At 36.9% G+C, this 15,529-nt stretch overlaps 2 protein-coding genes across 2 annotated transcripts; both read right to left on the bottom strand.

Moving 5' to 3' along the window:
• Positions 1–762: 762 nt before the first annotated feature.
• LOC146539501 (uncharacterized) lies at positions 763–1,434 on the bottom strand. The gene has a single exon (XM_085185185.1). The coding sequence runs from the start codon at positions 1,432–1,434 to the stop codon at positions 763–765; it is 672 nt and encodes a 223-aa protein (XP_085041311.1).
• A 2,430-nt stretch (positions 1,435–3,864) lies between these two features.
• Positions 3,865–4,668, bottom strand: LOC146539500 (uncharacterized). Its single transcript, XM_085185184.1, has one exon. It carries the CDS (start codon positions 4,666–4,668, stop codon positions 3,865–3,867), a length of 804 nt encoding a protein of 267 aa, XP_085041310.1.
• Between the last annotated feature and the right edge of the window lie 10,861 nt (positions 4,669–15,529).

Genomic DNA, 15,529 nt, shown 5'->3' with positions numbered 1-15,529 from the left:
ACCTTCGTAACAGCATCCCTGCCAGGGTCGTCTCTCGCTCCCCTAATCAGGCTGTAGGAATTCTTGAATATCTCTTTTTAGAAATAGAACTACACCATAAAAAAATTCTTTTAGGCGTTTTATATTCCCCTAATGATAAAGTGAATTATTTTAGTGCTTTGGAAGATATTATGGAGAGTCTTTTTCAACATTATGACCATATAATTTGCATGGGTGACCTAAATACCTGTATGTTAAAAAATGATACTAGAAGCAACCAGCTCAAGGCACTGAATGAGTCATATAACTTGCATATTCTACCCATGTCTTCCCCCACTCATTTTTTTCCTAACTGTCGTCCTTCTCTGATTGATATTATCTCCGTCTCTAACCCTAATTTTATTATTTCTCATGGTCAAATGACTGTATAGCGGTTGAGATGTGATACCACTATTTAATATGATCTTATTTATTTTACACTAAATGAGTAAAATTAAAAATCCAAATTTTGTGGAGAAATTGTCCAAATTTATTTAACTCACAGATACGTGAAGAGAAAATAATCACAGAAGGAAATAAAGAAATTTAAATAAACACCAATAGAAAATACAAGCTAAACTAGCACGTAATAGCAAGAAGTTAAGCCTACGACACGCATAGCAAAAAAACTCGGAACAGGTTTGAATTGTTCCAATGCGCTGCGTGCGGATGATTTTAGTAAATGTAATAATATTAATTTAGAATAAGTAATGTTCCCTACAGTACTCCCCCCCAGAGACCTGGTTAAGGGCGATAGTAGTCTGGAAACTTGACTCTTCTTCCGCTTCTTGTCCGCTTCTCAAGTGTCTGCTCCACGTCAGATTGAGAGATAGCCTTTGGTGCTGTTATTATCTTCTTTGATGCAGGAACGGCCTCTCGCGTAACATATGCGGGCTTGATCCTGTCCACACTAACGTTATTAGGCTTACCACATATGTCTATTTTGAAATATTTAGGAGTCCTCTTGAGAACCTTGTATGGGCCTGCATAAGGTGGTTCCAGTGGTTTGCGGACGTGGTCCTGCCGTAAAAAAACATGTGTTGTCTCTGCAAGGTCAGCTGGCATATAAAAAGGACCTGTCCTATGCCATGACGTGGACTTCGGTGAGAGTCGTGCCATACCAGCACGAAGACGAGTGACCAGATTTGTGATATCTGCAGTCCTGTAGTCTTCTGAGGGTGCCAGAAATTGCCCTGGAAGTCGAAGGGGCTCCCCGTTGACCAGCTCAGCCGCTGAAGCCTGAATGTCATCCTTCCAAGCGCTACGGATGCCCAGCAGCACTAAGGGAAGTGCTTCCGTCCAGGTCGAAGAGGGATGGCACATGATAGCTGCCTTCAGCTGCCGATGGAGTCTCTCGATCAAGCCGTTGGAAGCTGGATGATACGAAGTAGTCGTAAAGTGATGTGCACCAACCATGGCTGATAGTGCCTTGAAGAGATGCGACTCGAATTGCCGACCCCTATCGGTTGTAATGACTGAGGTGAGGGCAACCAAATCTTGCTATCCAACCAGAGAGAAGAGCGGCAGCACAGGAATCAGCTGTGATGTCCTTAAGTGGGAATGCCTCAGGCCATCGTGTGAAACGGTCGATGACAGTAAGGCAATATCTGAAATCAGACGAAATAGTTAAAGGTCCGACGATGTCGAGGTGGATGTGTGCAAACCTCGATGTAGGAGTTGGAATTGAGGATAAGGGAGCAAGGGTATGACGGTGAACTTTGCTCTTTTGACAAAGTATACACTCTCGTGTCCACTCTCTACAGTCTTTGCGAATCCCTGGCCATACGAATCTCTGTGTCACCAGCCGCACTGTAGCTGTCCTACCAGGATGGCTCAAGCTGTGTAAAGTTTCAAAAACTTGTCGGCGAAACTTCTCAGTAATGAACGGGCGCGGAGAAGACATTGATACGTCACAGTATAACTTATGGTTAGAGTCTGGCAAATCTACCTTAGCCAGTTTTAACGATGAGCCTTTTTGAAGCAGACCTAGCAGTTCAGGATCAGTATCTTGAGCAAGTGCTAGAGCCTGGTAATCAATAGATCGACTCACCTCTTCCAGTCGTGACAGAGTATCAGCCACTACGTTCAAACGTCCTGGTAAGTATTGAATAATAGTTGTGAACTGAGAAATATAATCAAAGTACCGATATTGGCGCGATGAGCATTTCTCCCTGTTAATGTTGAATGCATATGTGAGAGGTTTATGATCCGTATGAATCACGAAGTTTCGAGCCTCAACCATGTGTCGAAAATATTTAATGGCTTCATAAATGGCTAACAGTTCTCTGTCGTAAGGACTATACTTCTTCTGCGCAGATGTTAATTTTTTAGAAAAGAAACCAAGAGGTTGCCATACGTTATTAACACGTTGTTGAAGAACTGCTCCAATTCCGACATCAGAAGCATCAGTGGCAATAGCTAGCTCTGCAGAAGGATCTGGGTGAGCCAGTAACGTGGCTTGAGATAAACAAGTCTTACATTTTTGAAAGGCTTCCATCATCTCCGGCGTCATAGTGATCGGCTTAGCTCCTTTCATCTTAGGTCCTAAAAGCGCAGCATCTAATGGTGCTTGGATATTTGCGGCGTCGGGAATAAACCGCCGATAAAAATTGAACATACCGAGGAAACGTCGTAATTCCTTAGCAGTTTTCGGCACATTGCACTCCTGTATGCTTTTTACGTTCGTCTCTAAAGGTTGAGTCCCAGAATCTGACACTAGGTAACCAAGAAATTTTACCTGTCGCTGCCCGAAGACACACTTGGATGTGTTTATCAAAACACCATACTCTTTGAGCCTGGTGAAGAGTAGTCTGATGTGGCGCTGATGTTGTTCTTCAGAAGTGGAAAATACCAAAATGTCGTCTAAGTAACCAAAACAAAAGTCATCAAATTCACGTAGCACTTCGTCCATGAACCTCTGAAAGGTTTGTGCTGCATTGCGCAGTCCGAAGGTCATGTACGGGAACTCGAAAAGTCCAAAAGGAGTTGTAATGGCTGTTTTGTGGATATCATTGACGTGTACTGGTATTTGATTGTACGCCTTGACTAGATCGATAGTTGAAAATACTGTACAACCAGAGAGTTGGTAGGAAAAATCCTGGATATGGCGTATCGGATACCTGTCAGGTACTGTGCGAGCATTGAGTGCTCTATAATCACCACATGGTCTCCATCCGTCGTCCTTCTTCTTAACTAAGTGCAGAGCGGACGACCACGAACTGTTAGAGGAGCGGGCAGTTCCCTGTGACAGCATATCGTGAAATTCTTTTTTGGCTGCTTTCAGTCTAACTGGGTCTAAACGACGAGGTCTACTGGTAACCGGTGGTCCGGGAATGGTTTTGATGTAATGCACGGTATTATGCTTAGGTAAGGAAGACGTACCTGATGGTCTCGTTACCTCTGGAAACTCATGAAGCAGCTGATGATATTTTGATTCTCCCGAAATGGCTTTGACTGACGCAAGGTCATCGGAGATATTTTCTTTTATTGCCTGCACTGACAGAGTGGTATTTCCATCGACGAGTCGCTGACATCTGCAATCTACAAGAAGATTGTAAAATATCAAAAAATCTACGCCGATAATGGGCTTTGAAACATCAGCGATGGTAAATTTCCAGGTGAAAGTACGCTTTAGTCCTAGGTCTAAGTGTAACAATGTAGGACCGTAAGTATGAATGACTGTACCGTTCGCCGCCATAAGTTCATACTTTGTCTTGGTACAGGGCGCCTTGGTAGCCAACCGTGGAAAAACGCAGAGATCCGAGCCAGTATCAATGAGGAAAAGCATTTTTGAAATACGGTCGGTAATGAAAAGACGGCCTGTAGGTAAAGGGCAGACGTTGGCCGCTACTTCCGGCTGCCCAGAGAGTTTTCCGACTCTCCGTAATTACATGGCTGCACACATTTTTTAGCATTTGATCCAAATTTAAAATGGTACCAACACTTTTGCCGGGTAGTCGACTTCCTGCGATGTCTGGAATGGCTCCGGGAACGCTCTTTAAATTTTGATGAGACCGAGTTGTGACGTACCTGGGTCGAGAGTTCCGATACCTGCTTGGTCAGGAGTTGGATCTGCTTGGCCATTTCTTCCAACATGGAGGATGCAGGGGGTGTGGCCATCGCAGATGTGCTTGCGACCTGTGGTGATGAGGGTGCTATCTCATGCACCTTGTCTGCCAGGTCAGTTAATTTTTCGATAGGCAGATCAGGCTGTGAAGCTATAACCGTTTGAATGTTTTGTGGTAACCTACTCGACCATAATGTTTTTAAAAAATCCTTGGGGACAGATGAACCCGCAAGATCTTGCATGTATCGCAGAAACTGTGATGGCTTGCGATCACCTAGCTGCTCGTGCCTCAGCAACTGCATCACTTTCTTTTCTTGAGACGCAGACAATCTTTTAATCAGTTGCGTTTTAAGAGTGATGTATTTATCCGCCTCGGGAGGAGAAATGATAATATCCTTCACCTCGACAGCAAATTGATTATCTAACTGAGCGGCAACGTAATAAAATTTTGTAGTATCACTTGTTATATTAGATAAAGCAAACTGACCTTCAATTTGTGAAAACCAAAGGGCTGGTTCTTCCGGCCAGAATGGTGGAATACGCACGCCAATTCTGCACACGTTGGATGTAGTCGCGTCCTCCATCTTATATCAGAGGTCACTTGCCAAGGTCGTCAAAATGGCCTCTTGCCGTTTTAAATCTTCTTGCCAGCAGTAAACGTAGGTATTTATTGTAGTGCTCACCAATTTAGGGGTCACCAATATAGCGGTTGAGATGTGATACCACTATTTAATATGATCTTATTTATTTTACACTAAATGAGTAAAATTAAAAATCCAAATTTTGTGGAGAAATTGTCCAAATTTATTTAACTCACAGATACGTGAAGAGAAAATAATCACAGAAGGAAATAAAGAAATTTAAATAAACACCAATAGAAAATACAAGCTAAACTAGCACGTAATAGCAAGAAGTTAAGGTTGAGAATTGAATGCAAGCTAAGAGAGCAATGGATACACAAGTGAATGTCGCAAGCGATTCTAGCCGACTCCTTAAACGTGGCGATGCTAGCTAGCAGCCTACGACACGCATAGCAAAAAAACTCGGAACAGGTTTGAATTGTTCCAATGCGCTGCGTGCGGATGATTTTAGTAAATGTAATAATATTAATTTAGAATAAGTAATGTTCCCTACAACTGCACCTTTCTCTTTTTACGATTTAATTTTTCTTTCTTATAAATTACGCCCTCCCAAGGTTAGAGGCAAAATTTTTCTTCAGCGCGATTTTAAGCATATTGATCTGGAACGCTTCAGGGATGATTTGAGGAACATCGACTGGTCAACCACATTGTCACTAACTAATATTGACGATATGGTACACTCGCTAACTTCTGAACTGATTAACATTTTTAATGTTCATGCCCCCGTAAGACCAGTTCGTATCAAGCATGCGCCTGCACCATGGTTAACGCCAATTATTAAACGACTTATGACTAAGCGCGATCGAGCGAAAACTAAAAACAAAAGATTTCCTTGTGAAGAAAATCTCACAGCATACAAGAAACTGCGGAACATTTGCAACAGGATGTGCAGGGATGCTAAGCGTCGCTACATTCACAATACCATTCAGAACCTCTCTCAAGCGCAAGTTTGGAGATTCTTAGAGTCGCTTGGTGTAGGTAAAGCCACTGCTGATCATCAGATCTCAGTGGATCTTAATGTCTTAAATTCTCATTTTACAAACTCAAATATAAAAATAGATGCCCACATAAAAACACATACACTTGCTTCTTTATCTCAAAGTGTCCTACCAGACTCAACTCCCTTTTCATTTAAAACTGTATCTGATGAGGAAGTCAAGAAGTGTGTCCGCTCCATCTCCACTAAAGCCATTGGAAGTGACAATCTCAGTCTCGAGATGATTCTTCCCGTGTTGGATGTCATTGCACCAGTGGTCACCCACATTATCAATTTTTCGCTGTCATGTAATGTCTTTCCATCACAGTGGAAGAATGCTTATGTCATTCCATTACCCAAAACCTCGAACCCTTCCGCTATCACTGACTATCGTCCTATATCCATTTTACCTATCCTATCAAAAGTCCTTGAAACCATCGTTCATAATCAACTGTACTCTTTTCTCTCCTCAAACAATCATCTATGTCCTTACCAATCCGGGTTCCGTCCCTTCCACAGCACAGTTAGCGCACTGCTGAATATTTCGGAGGACATTCGATGTGCCTTGGATGACACCAAGATCACTGCAATGGTATTACTGGATTTCAGCAATGCTTTTAGCTCTGTTGACTTTGACATACTTCTTGCTACTCTTCGTGCAGTTAACATTCCTTCCACAGTTTTAAACTGGTTTCACTCTTATCTCTTCGGTCGCCGACAATGTGTGAAAGCCAATGACAATACATCGTCTTGGCTTGATCTCACTGCTGGTGTTCCTCAAGGCGGCGTTCTTTCTCCTCTTCTTTTTTCGGTTTTTATTAACAATATTTCAAAAGTAATTTCTTCTCCTTACCACCTGTATGCCGATGATTTGCAGTTGTATCGACATGGCTACTTACATGAATTGCCTGAGACCATCGCGTTTTTAAATGAAGATCTTGCTGCGATTCAAGACTGGGCTGAATCTTTTGGCCTATCAGTTAACCCAAAAAAATCACAAGCAATTATAATAAGCAGTAGCAGACTTGGTAGTAAAATCAATTGGATCTCAGTGCCTAAGATACTCTACTCTGGATTTCCAATTCCATATTACGACAAAGTGAGAAATCTGGGTCTAACCTTCGACAGCAACTTGACTTGGGCATCACATATTAATGATCTTAGTAAACGTATGCACTTCTCTTATCATTCTCTGAAGCGTCTCCAATATTTCCTCCCTCATAAAACAAAAATTATGCTTGCGCAATCTCTTCTACTGCCAATTCTCGACTACGCTGATGTCTGCTATTTGGATGTGACCGAGGAGCTACTCAATAAGTTAGAGCGCCTTCAAAATCTCGCCATACGCTTCATTTGCGGTCTTCGTAAGTATGATCACGTTTCCCAATTTCGAGCTCAGCTTAATTGGCTCCCAATTCGCCTTCGCCGAGATATGCACATCCTTTCACTCCTTTATAAAATCCTTAATTATTCAAAATTCCCTTCTTATCTTCGCTCCCGGTTTCATTTACTTCCCACTCCCACACGCTCTAGGCGTTCTTGTGTCATACCGACACTTGACATACCAAAGAGTAACTCTAAATTCTTCCAAAAATCCTTTTCTGTTTATGCCGCATCCCTATGGAACCAACTACCTAAACCTATCCAGAGAAGTCCATCTATAATGTCCTTTAAATCCCAACTTAAAAAATATCTGCTCGCAACCTTAAACTCGTAAACTTCATATTGTGATTACTTCCACATTTTCATCTCATATATCTATGTATTTTTTTTTTTTATTATTTTATATATTTATTATATCTCTATATGTATATACAATATGTATATATATATGTGTATGTATGAAACATCTATATATTTTATATAGTATGTATATGTATATCGACTTATATATTTGTTTTAATTATGTATTTATATGTTATAATATAATATGTGTATTTTGTTTTGTTTGTGCTTAATTAACTAAATGTTTAAAATAATAACTTAATTGTACTATGGTCTCACCCGCTACTTGTAACTCATCCACATCCACTGGTTGGCTGGAAGAGATCTCTTATAGAGATAAGTCCACCTTTGTCAACTAATTTGTATCTTATTGTTTTCTTATGTATATTTTGTACAATAAAGAATATTATATACACAATAACAAGTTTAGAATAGCTTCCGTCTTATTGCGCGGGAATACCACAATAGCAGCCTGCAACTGCACTGACATTTGCATCAATTTTCTTCGCAGCTACACGGAGAATCTCTGGAGAACTATTTAAGTAATATTCCCAGCATGTTATTTAAGTTAAATTAAATTCATATATTCATATATTCTATTTCACACCACAAACAAAAGTATTATGCAATTTTACAAAGACTGCTTTTACAAATTTTATATAAAAGAACGTACAATATCTTGTTTGACTTCAAAAGTGTTGGAGAAAAAACATTGTTCTTTTCAATTGCCTCTATTTGTAAAACACTATTTTCTGCATGGAAAACTAGGCGACACGTTCTACTTTCTTTTGTTTCTTAGAGACCAGTAGAATCTAGTATTTTGCAAGAATTGTTAAGGCAAGCGAATCATCATAATGGGAGAATGTATCCGAAAATATAATGATAGTTATAATTTTTTGACGAATTTTATAGCCTAAGATCCCATTGCTTAAATCTGCAGGGACTGACTTTTGGTGTTCTACTTGTATTGGTGATATTCATGAAAATCATCATTATCCATAAAACAACTATTACAATATTTATAAATATCACAAAATATCGTATAAATAATTTTAAGAAAGTATATTTGTACGGAAAATCCGGTAAAATAAGAATAATTGCAAGAAAGGTAAGTTAATTGTTAAAGAAAACTCTTCCTAGTACGATAAAATTTTTAAAATAATTTTCTTACAATAATATTATCTTGAGTACCGAGTAGACGCTACGAAAAGTATTTCTAAGTTAGAATGCTCCCTAAAAATATATTTGGTCTGAATAAAACAAGTTTACGGCATAGAGAGTCGTTTACTTTAAGAAAAAATAACATTCTTTATGCTAATTACCTGAATAATGCATATTTAAATATGCCACAATATTTTATATTTTTAGATTTGTTTATGCAAATGTCCACAGAAAATTTAAGAAAGTGCAATATCGAACGACGAAAAAAAATATTTTTTTCTTGTTAATAGTAATATAGTAAGAGTTATAAGAGAGGTACCTTGGTTGGTTTTAAGGAACACGTTATCCATCACATAGAAGGAAGGAAGGGAAAAAGAATGAGGATCACCCAGAAAGCATGTAGGAAAAGAGACCATAGCGTTTAGCCTTCCATTCTTTGTGGCTACCCCCTAGAATTAAAGCATGAAGCTAAAATAAATAATATAAACTGAACGCGATTAATTAATTCGTAAATTTCAAACCCATTTTCTCCGCTTTCCATACACATAGTGGGGAACGGTAGTGCTCAATGACAACGGAGTGTCTTAACACCATTTTCCCAGATCCCCTCTGCCTACTCTGCTATATGCAGGATACAAATCCATATCCCTATTTCGTCACTATAATGTCCATCTAACCATTTAATAATAATTTGTTATATAAGTAAAATCGTACCATTGTTAGAAATTAGCTAGATACTCTATTTAAAGTTAACCACAAGTCCAAAGCACGAATACGTTTCACGTTATATATAGTTTTAGTATAAGCGAGTTAGAATTCGCTAAGATAGTTACGTTAGCTAGAACCGACTGGCATTTGATTATATCATTAAACGCTTTAACTGTGGATACCAGCAATTATTATCTAAATTCTTAATGCTAATTGTATTGGAAAAATTTTTAAGTAATTTATGGAATACTTTTTATACCACATTTCATTTCGCATAGGCCTTTCAGTTTTGTAATACAGCGGCTGTGACATGTGTGTGGGAGAACAGACAGAAAATTTCTTATTTGTCATTCGGTACCTTAAAATATGTTTATTGTTGAGAAAATTACAAAGTTGTAATACAATAAGACACTGCCGTTCCCCTCATTCCGACGAATTCTGGAGACATTTGGCGGATCTCATCACCAGAGCGAGACGGAATAAAACCCACAACCCATCATATTGCTTTTGATCCCATGCCACGACTGACCTCAACCGCTGTGATGATATCTTAAAACATTATAAGAATATTATAATATATTTCACCCTTTTAAATGTCGATATCCTAACCTTCTATCTACATATTTTTGTTCTCAATTGAACAGCTACTATTTCGAAAGCAGTAATTTTAAAATATCATACCGTTCGCGCCGCAATATAGAAAATTTGCCTAATATTACTCCACTATGATATTTCTTTGTGAATCTAGAACGATACCTGAATGCAATAAATGTCTGAGAACTATAGATAGTATTGTCGAGATGCCTCCCTCGGGGCTTTTACATATAGTCGTGAAGAAAATGTATGCAAATGCTAGAGCAGTTTGAAAGCGATGTTGCGGTATTCTAACGCATTGGGAAGTGTTAGAACACGCTTCATAAACTATTAAAGTTTATTTTCTAAGATCTAAGATTTTAAAGAATTTAGAAATTAATATAGTTGAAGATTTTCATTAAAATTACTATGTGTAATAAGAAAGTTCTTCACAAGCTCCAATAGCATCCATATAAAACTAAGTCTTCAGACTAATATTCCAATAGAAGCCAAACTTAAGGCAATAAACTTTGGTAGCTTTTGCTTCCTCAAGATATAGGAATAATATACGTTTTCAAATATATTACTGTTATTATTCAGTATAATTTAATAGTCACTGACTGAATCACTGCAATAGTAATGGTTGCAGATTCGGACTAAAGCAATGAAATGTTTTTATTATCGTTTGCGGAGTTAAGTTTCGCCACTCAACACACCATATCTTTAATTTTTTTTTTTTTTTTACATAAATCCTAAACAGCTGTAACAAATCTCTCTGTTATTAACACATTCTTAACTCTAAAAATAAATATTCTCAACTTCGCCTGAGCTTAGCACAAGCGTCAAACAATAAATTAAATAAAAACTTCAAGTCAGTAATTTTCCTGAACAAATACAGTTCGTACTGGTTATTTCGACATAAGTAAATTTTATTATATTCAGAATATAATATATACTATAAATAATACACAAATAAATTGAATTATTTAGAAAACTAACATATTAGCATAGAAATTTACATATGCATACAATTGAATATATAAAATAAATACAGCTATAGGTAAATACATTTCTCGTATACAAAATACTCAAACAAATACAATGTATGTACATATTATTTAGAGCCTATCTCCAACTATTTTGTTAAACTACAAAGATAGTTTATTTTGTACTGCTGTTATCTAAATAGTTTGCATTTAGGGAATCCAGGTATAATTTGAAACTAGGATTGTGTAAAAAAAGCGGTTAAGTTCGAGTCGGACTTCCCTTACTGAGTGTTCCATACCTATGTCAGGATTGTAGAATGGCACGGTAAGTACAATTTATAAAAGTAGACAAATTTAAGTTTACGTTTTGGGAAAACTTATAGGCGTATGCACTTTTATATGAAATCTGGAGAAGAAAATCTTAGTGTTTAAATATACAAAATCTTCCGTTTTATTATATTAATATAGTTTTTATTTTCTCGAATGGAAATCGAACCCACAATCTATCATTCAATTAGTTAAATACACACTTAATATTTTAAACATATTAAGCAAATATTAACTCATTTTCATACTAAAGTATAAAGCAAAAGTCAACAATCAACATTATACAAATGGCTAGAAAATATATGAGCAAGTAAACGCTACTTGGCAAGTAAGTGGTGATGGAGTCCACAATAGCAAACCACAGCCGTCAAGACCAATCAAGACCGAATAGAACTCACAGTGCATCCATTTCAATTGAGAATAAATATATTAGAAGTAAGCGATCGACAGTTTACTTTCGCTTTATATTGAAATAAACAATAGAATAAAGTTTAACCGATTTTTTTTATATTTATGTACATTTATATTTTCATTTCTTCGCTCTGGTGTCATAGCAAAGAGCGGCGTTGAGTTCTGCCACTCTCCACGCAATGCCTTCAGAATTCGGCGGAAAGTGGGGAATGGAGTGTCTTAACACTAGGTTCCCCCTGCCTACCCTATTTTGTTATATTTGTTTATACATTTTTCTATTGTGAGTTCTGTAAGAACTCGAAGAGCTTTCTCCCGCTTTTTCTAACGTAATCAAAAATTTTACTGCATTAAGACTACAAAATAACTTTATATGTTCCTTCTAGTGATCTTACAACCAAAGCATCTATTTAAATTTTAAACTCATTTCAATGGTATAATGATGGCGTTATAATATGTAAAAAAATATATAGATTTATTTTTTTTACTAAATATGATCTTGTATAAACTGCTTACAATAAATTTTATAATGTCTTTTATGAGACTAATATTGTAGTAAGCAGAATTATCTATTTTTTATTATTATTTTGCTTAGGGATCTCTAAAAACATTTTTTTAAGATTAATAAATGACCCATTTTTACTTAACATTCTAGCCACTGAGCAGCCGTTCACATGAAACATGACGCGGCCATGTGCATTTTGCATTTATTTTACACTCGAATAAAACATTTTTTGCATCTTCTACCATTTATTTATTAATTTATGAAATATTTTACTATGTAATGCAGTCTTGACCTTTTCCGTTATATATATATACTAGTTGACCCGAAAGAGGCTACGCCCGCTCGAACTATACGAGTATTTATTAAATATATTTATGAAATTATTTTCAGTTTTCAATAGAGAGATGCGTTAAGCAAGCTCATTTTGGGTGACGTTTTCTAACAACAAACTTTGCAAATCGTTGCTTAGCAACGACGGTTGTTATTAATATGGCGGAACAAATTGCATGTCAAATTAATAAGTATTTAAATATACTGGTATATTTTGAAAATATTACAAATATGAGAAAAAAGTATCCTATGTTCATCCCGGGACCCTCAAATATCTCTATATGAATATTATATCACAATTAAATTAGCGGTTTGGGCCTGATTGCGTAAAAGACAGACAGACAGACAGACAGACAGACAGAGTTACTTTCGAATTTATAATATAGGTATGGATTGGTGGGGTGTGGGTTCGATCCCCACTCAGAGCAAACACTATATGTATGTACACGATAGTTTTAATTTGATAAATTATACAGCTTCACGCTGTATCCCGCACACAGTAGGATAGGCAGAGGGAACCTAAATAAGATACTCCGCTTCCCACTTTCCGCCGAATTTCGGAGGAATTGTGTGCTGAGTGGAGGATATCAACTCCACGCTTTGCCTCGAACCAAAGCATGGCGCGGCACCAGAGCGAAGTAATGGAAATATAAATTAAGATTAAATCTCATTTCCTCGAGTGGGATCGAACCCACAACTGTCGCGTTACAGTCACACCCTCGTGTCTCTGGGCTACGACGGCCTCATCATAAATCTCATTCAGAATTATTAATTTTACGTACTGTGAAATAAAGAATACTACAAAAATATCACCTAATAGTAGAACAATTATAAAAACCGACAAGCAATATCTAAAAGCTAATATTAAAATACATAAGAAAAATATAATGTTAGAAGTAAAATATAATGATGGCAAAATGCAGCTATCAAGAGCAATTAGACTTGAGTAGCCTGAGCTTGATCCCCACAATGGTATATACGATACCATTGTTGTGCGAACGTTTTCACATAGTCCGTCTCCAACAGTAGGTTGGAAGCTTGTGAAATTCAAACTTTAAGTTGAATAATATTTATTAAATAATAATAATTATTATTATACTTTCAATTGAAGCAGTCGTGGCGCAAGTGTGTTACTGGAAAAGCGACTGGTTGTAGGTTCGATGCCCACTTGAAGAAATTTTTATTCTTATTTCTTCGCCCTGATGTCGAGGCAGAGCATGGTGGTGGTACCTTCGTCAACACGCAATGCCTTCAGAATTCGGCGAAAAATGGGAGTACCTTAACACGAAGTTCCGTGAAGGGGACTATAATAAATGATAAATAACATGAAGGAACTAAAAATTATGAAGCATTTATGACCAACAGTCTAACTTTAATGTAGAGTTTTAAGAAATTTTATACGTCATATAATATGCTCATAGCACCAGCTACTTTATTAAAGTTCGTACACATTTTTTATAAAACTTACAAGAACTTTGTATGTCTTCTTAAATTTCTCCTTGCAAATTTTAAGCTGCAATATTCATAATAAATTTACTAAATTTGAACAAATAAATATTTCTTTAGAATTGAATGCTCCAGAGTTGATATTTACGATTCGTTAGTAATGAAAAATTTCTTCAAGTTTAACAGTTCCTACTGAACTGAGTTGGCACAGTGTTAAATAAGTTTGACTCTGATTGCATTCCATGAAAAACTATAGATTTTTTTTTTACAAAAATTATTTTCACTGCCAGTTGGCAAAGACGATAAGGCACAAGCGACATAGTAATACTGAAAGTCTACCATTATGTCATTTGGCTTAAATAAGGAAACAAGAAAGCCCTAGACAGGCCCAGAAAATAGATTTAATCTTGGAAACGACCAATTGTCTTCGTTGAAATTTCCACAAGGAAATGGTAGACAAATTCCGTTTTTGGCTTTCAATTAATCAACCAGTTTTTAGAAGCTTTTCATCGAGAACTTTCCAATAGACCCAACAATGTTGCTTTAGGACCCGATGTTCAAAGTTACAACTTTATAACACTTAAAGAATTTTAGTTGGTGGCTCGATGAGACGAAGATGAAAGAACAAAGTCAATGACAAAATGACATCATCGTCAACATATCATCGCCACGTCGATTTTAACAGAATGACGATCAGAATACATCAAAATCAATATGCCATAAATGATAGCTTAAAAGCTTTAAAAATATAAATAAACACAGAATTTCGAAAAAAAAATATTATTGTTTGGAAATACATTTTTTTTTATTGTTCATGTATTTCATCGTATTATAACGTTTATATTTCTAAATTATTTTCTTATATATAACACAGACTTCGTATAACACAAGTAGCTTACAAAACACTTATGGATATGGAGATAGCTATTTTCATCAGTATTGCAGAAAACGCCACCTTAGAGTGCATACAAAAGGGATCAACTCACTGAATAATGCAGGCGGTTGAAGAAAATGCGAATGCCGCTTATCGCTGGAGTAGTTTAAAATCATCCCTTAAGCTAGGTCCGATGCACTCTCGGTATCCAATGAAGTGTATCAATTCTTCTTTTGATAGAAACGAGATCACTTGAAAGACGAAAGGCAACTACGTACCTAAAATATACCACCTACGTATTATACACCAACTATCTATAGGTAAGTAATCGCTGTATCCAGCACACAGCAGGGTAGGCAGAGGGAACCTAGTGTTAAGACACATCGTTCCCCACTTTCTGCCAAATTCTTAAGGCATTGCGTATTGAGTGGTGGAAGTCAACGCCGCGCTTTGCCTTTGCCGACACCAGAGCGAAGACATGGAAATATAAACGTAAATATATATTTCACTTCCTTGAGTGGATATCGAACCCACAACCGTTGCCTTACAGTTACACCCTTGTGCCGCTGCTATATTAGGCTATATGCAAGTACACAGTATAAGATAATCTAAGCGTGAAGGTTATCTTAGGACGTATCCTCCACGCACACTGTAATTGCTTTGGTTTTCGTGATCCGTATAATTAATTTTCTTTATTAGGTATGTTTTAGTTAAATTATTTAGTAAATTTACACAAGTATTGCTACATTTATCTAAGGGCAACGTAATTCTTACAATGAGCATAT

The sequence above is a fragment of the Heliconius melpomene genome, chromosome 4, assembly GCF_056956725.1.
Source record: "Heliconius melpomene rosina isolate 202511_hmr_F chromosome 4, ASM5695672v1, whole genome shotgun sequence".
Taxonomy (NCBI): Eukaryota; Metazoa; Arthropoda; class Insecta; order Lepidoptera; family Nymphalidae; genus Heliconius; species Heliconius melpomene.
This window is presented reverse-complemented; position numbering and strand designations above follow the sequence as displayed.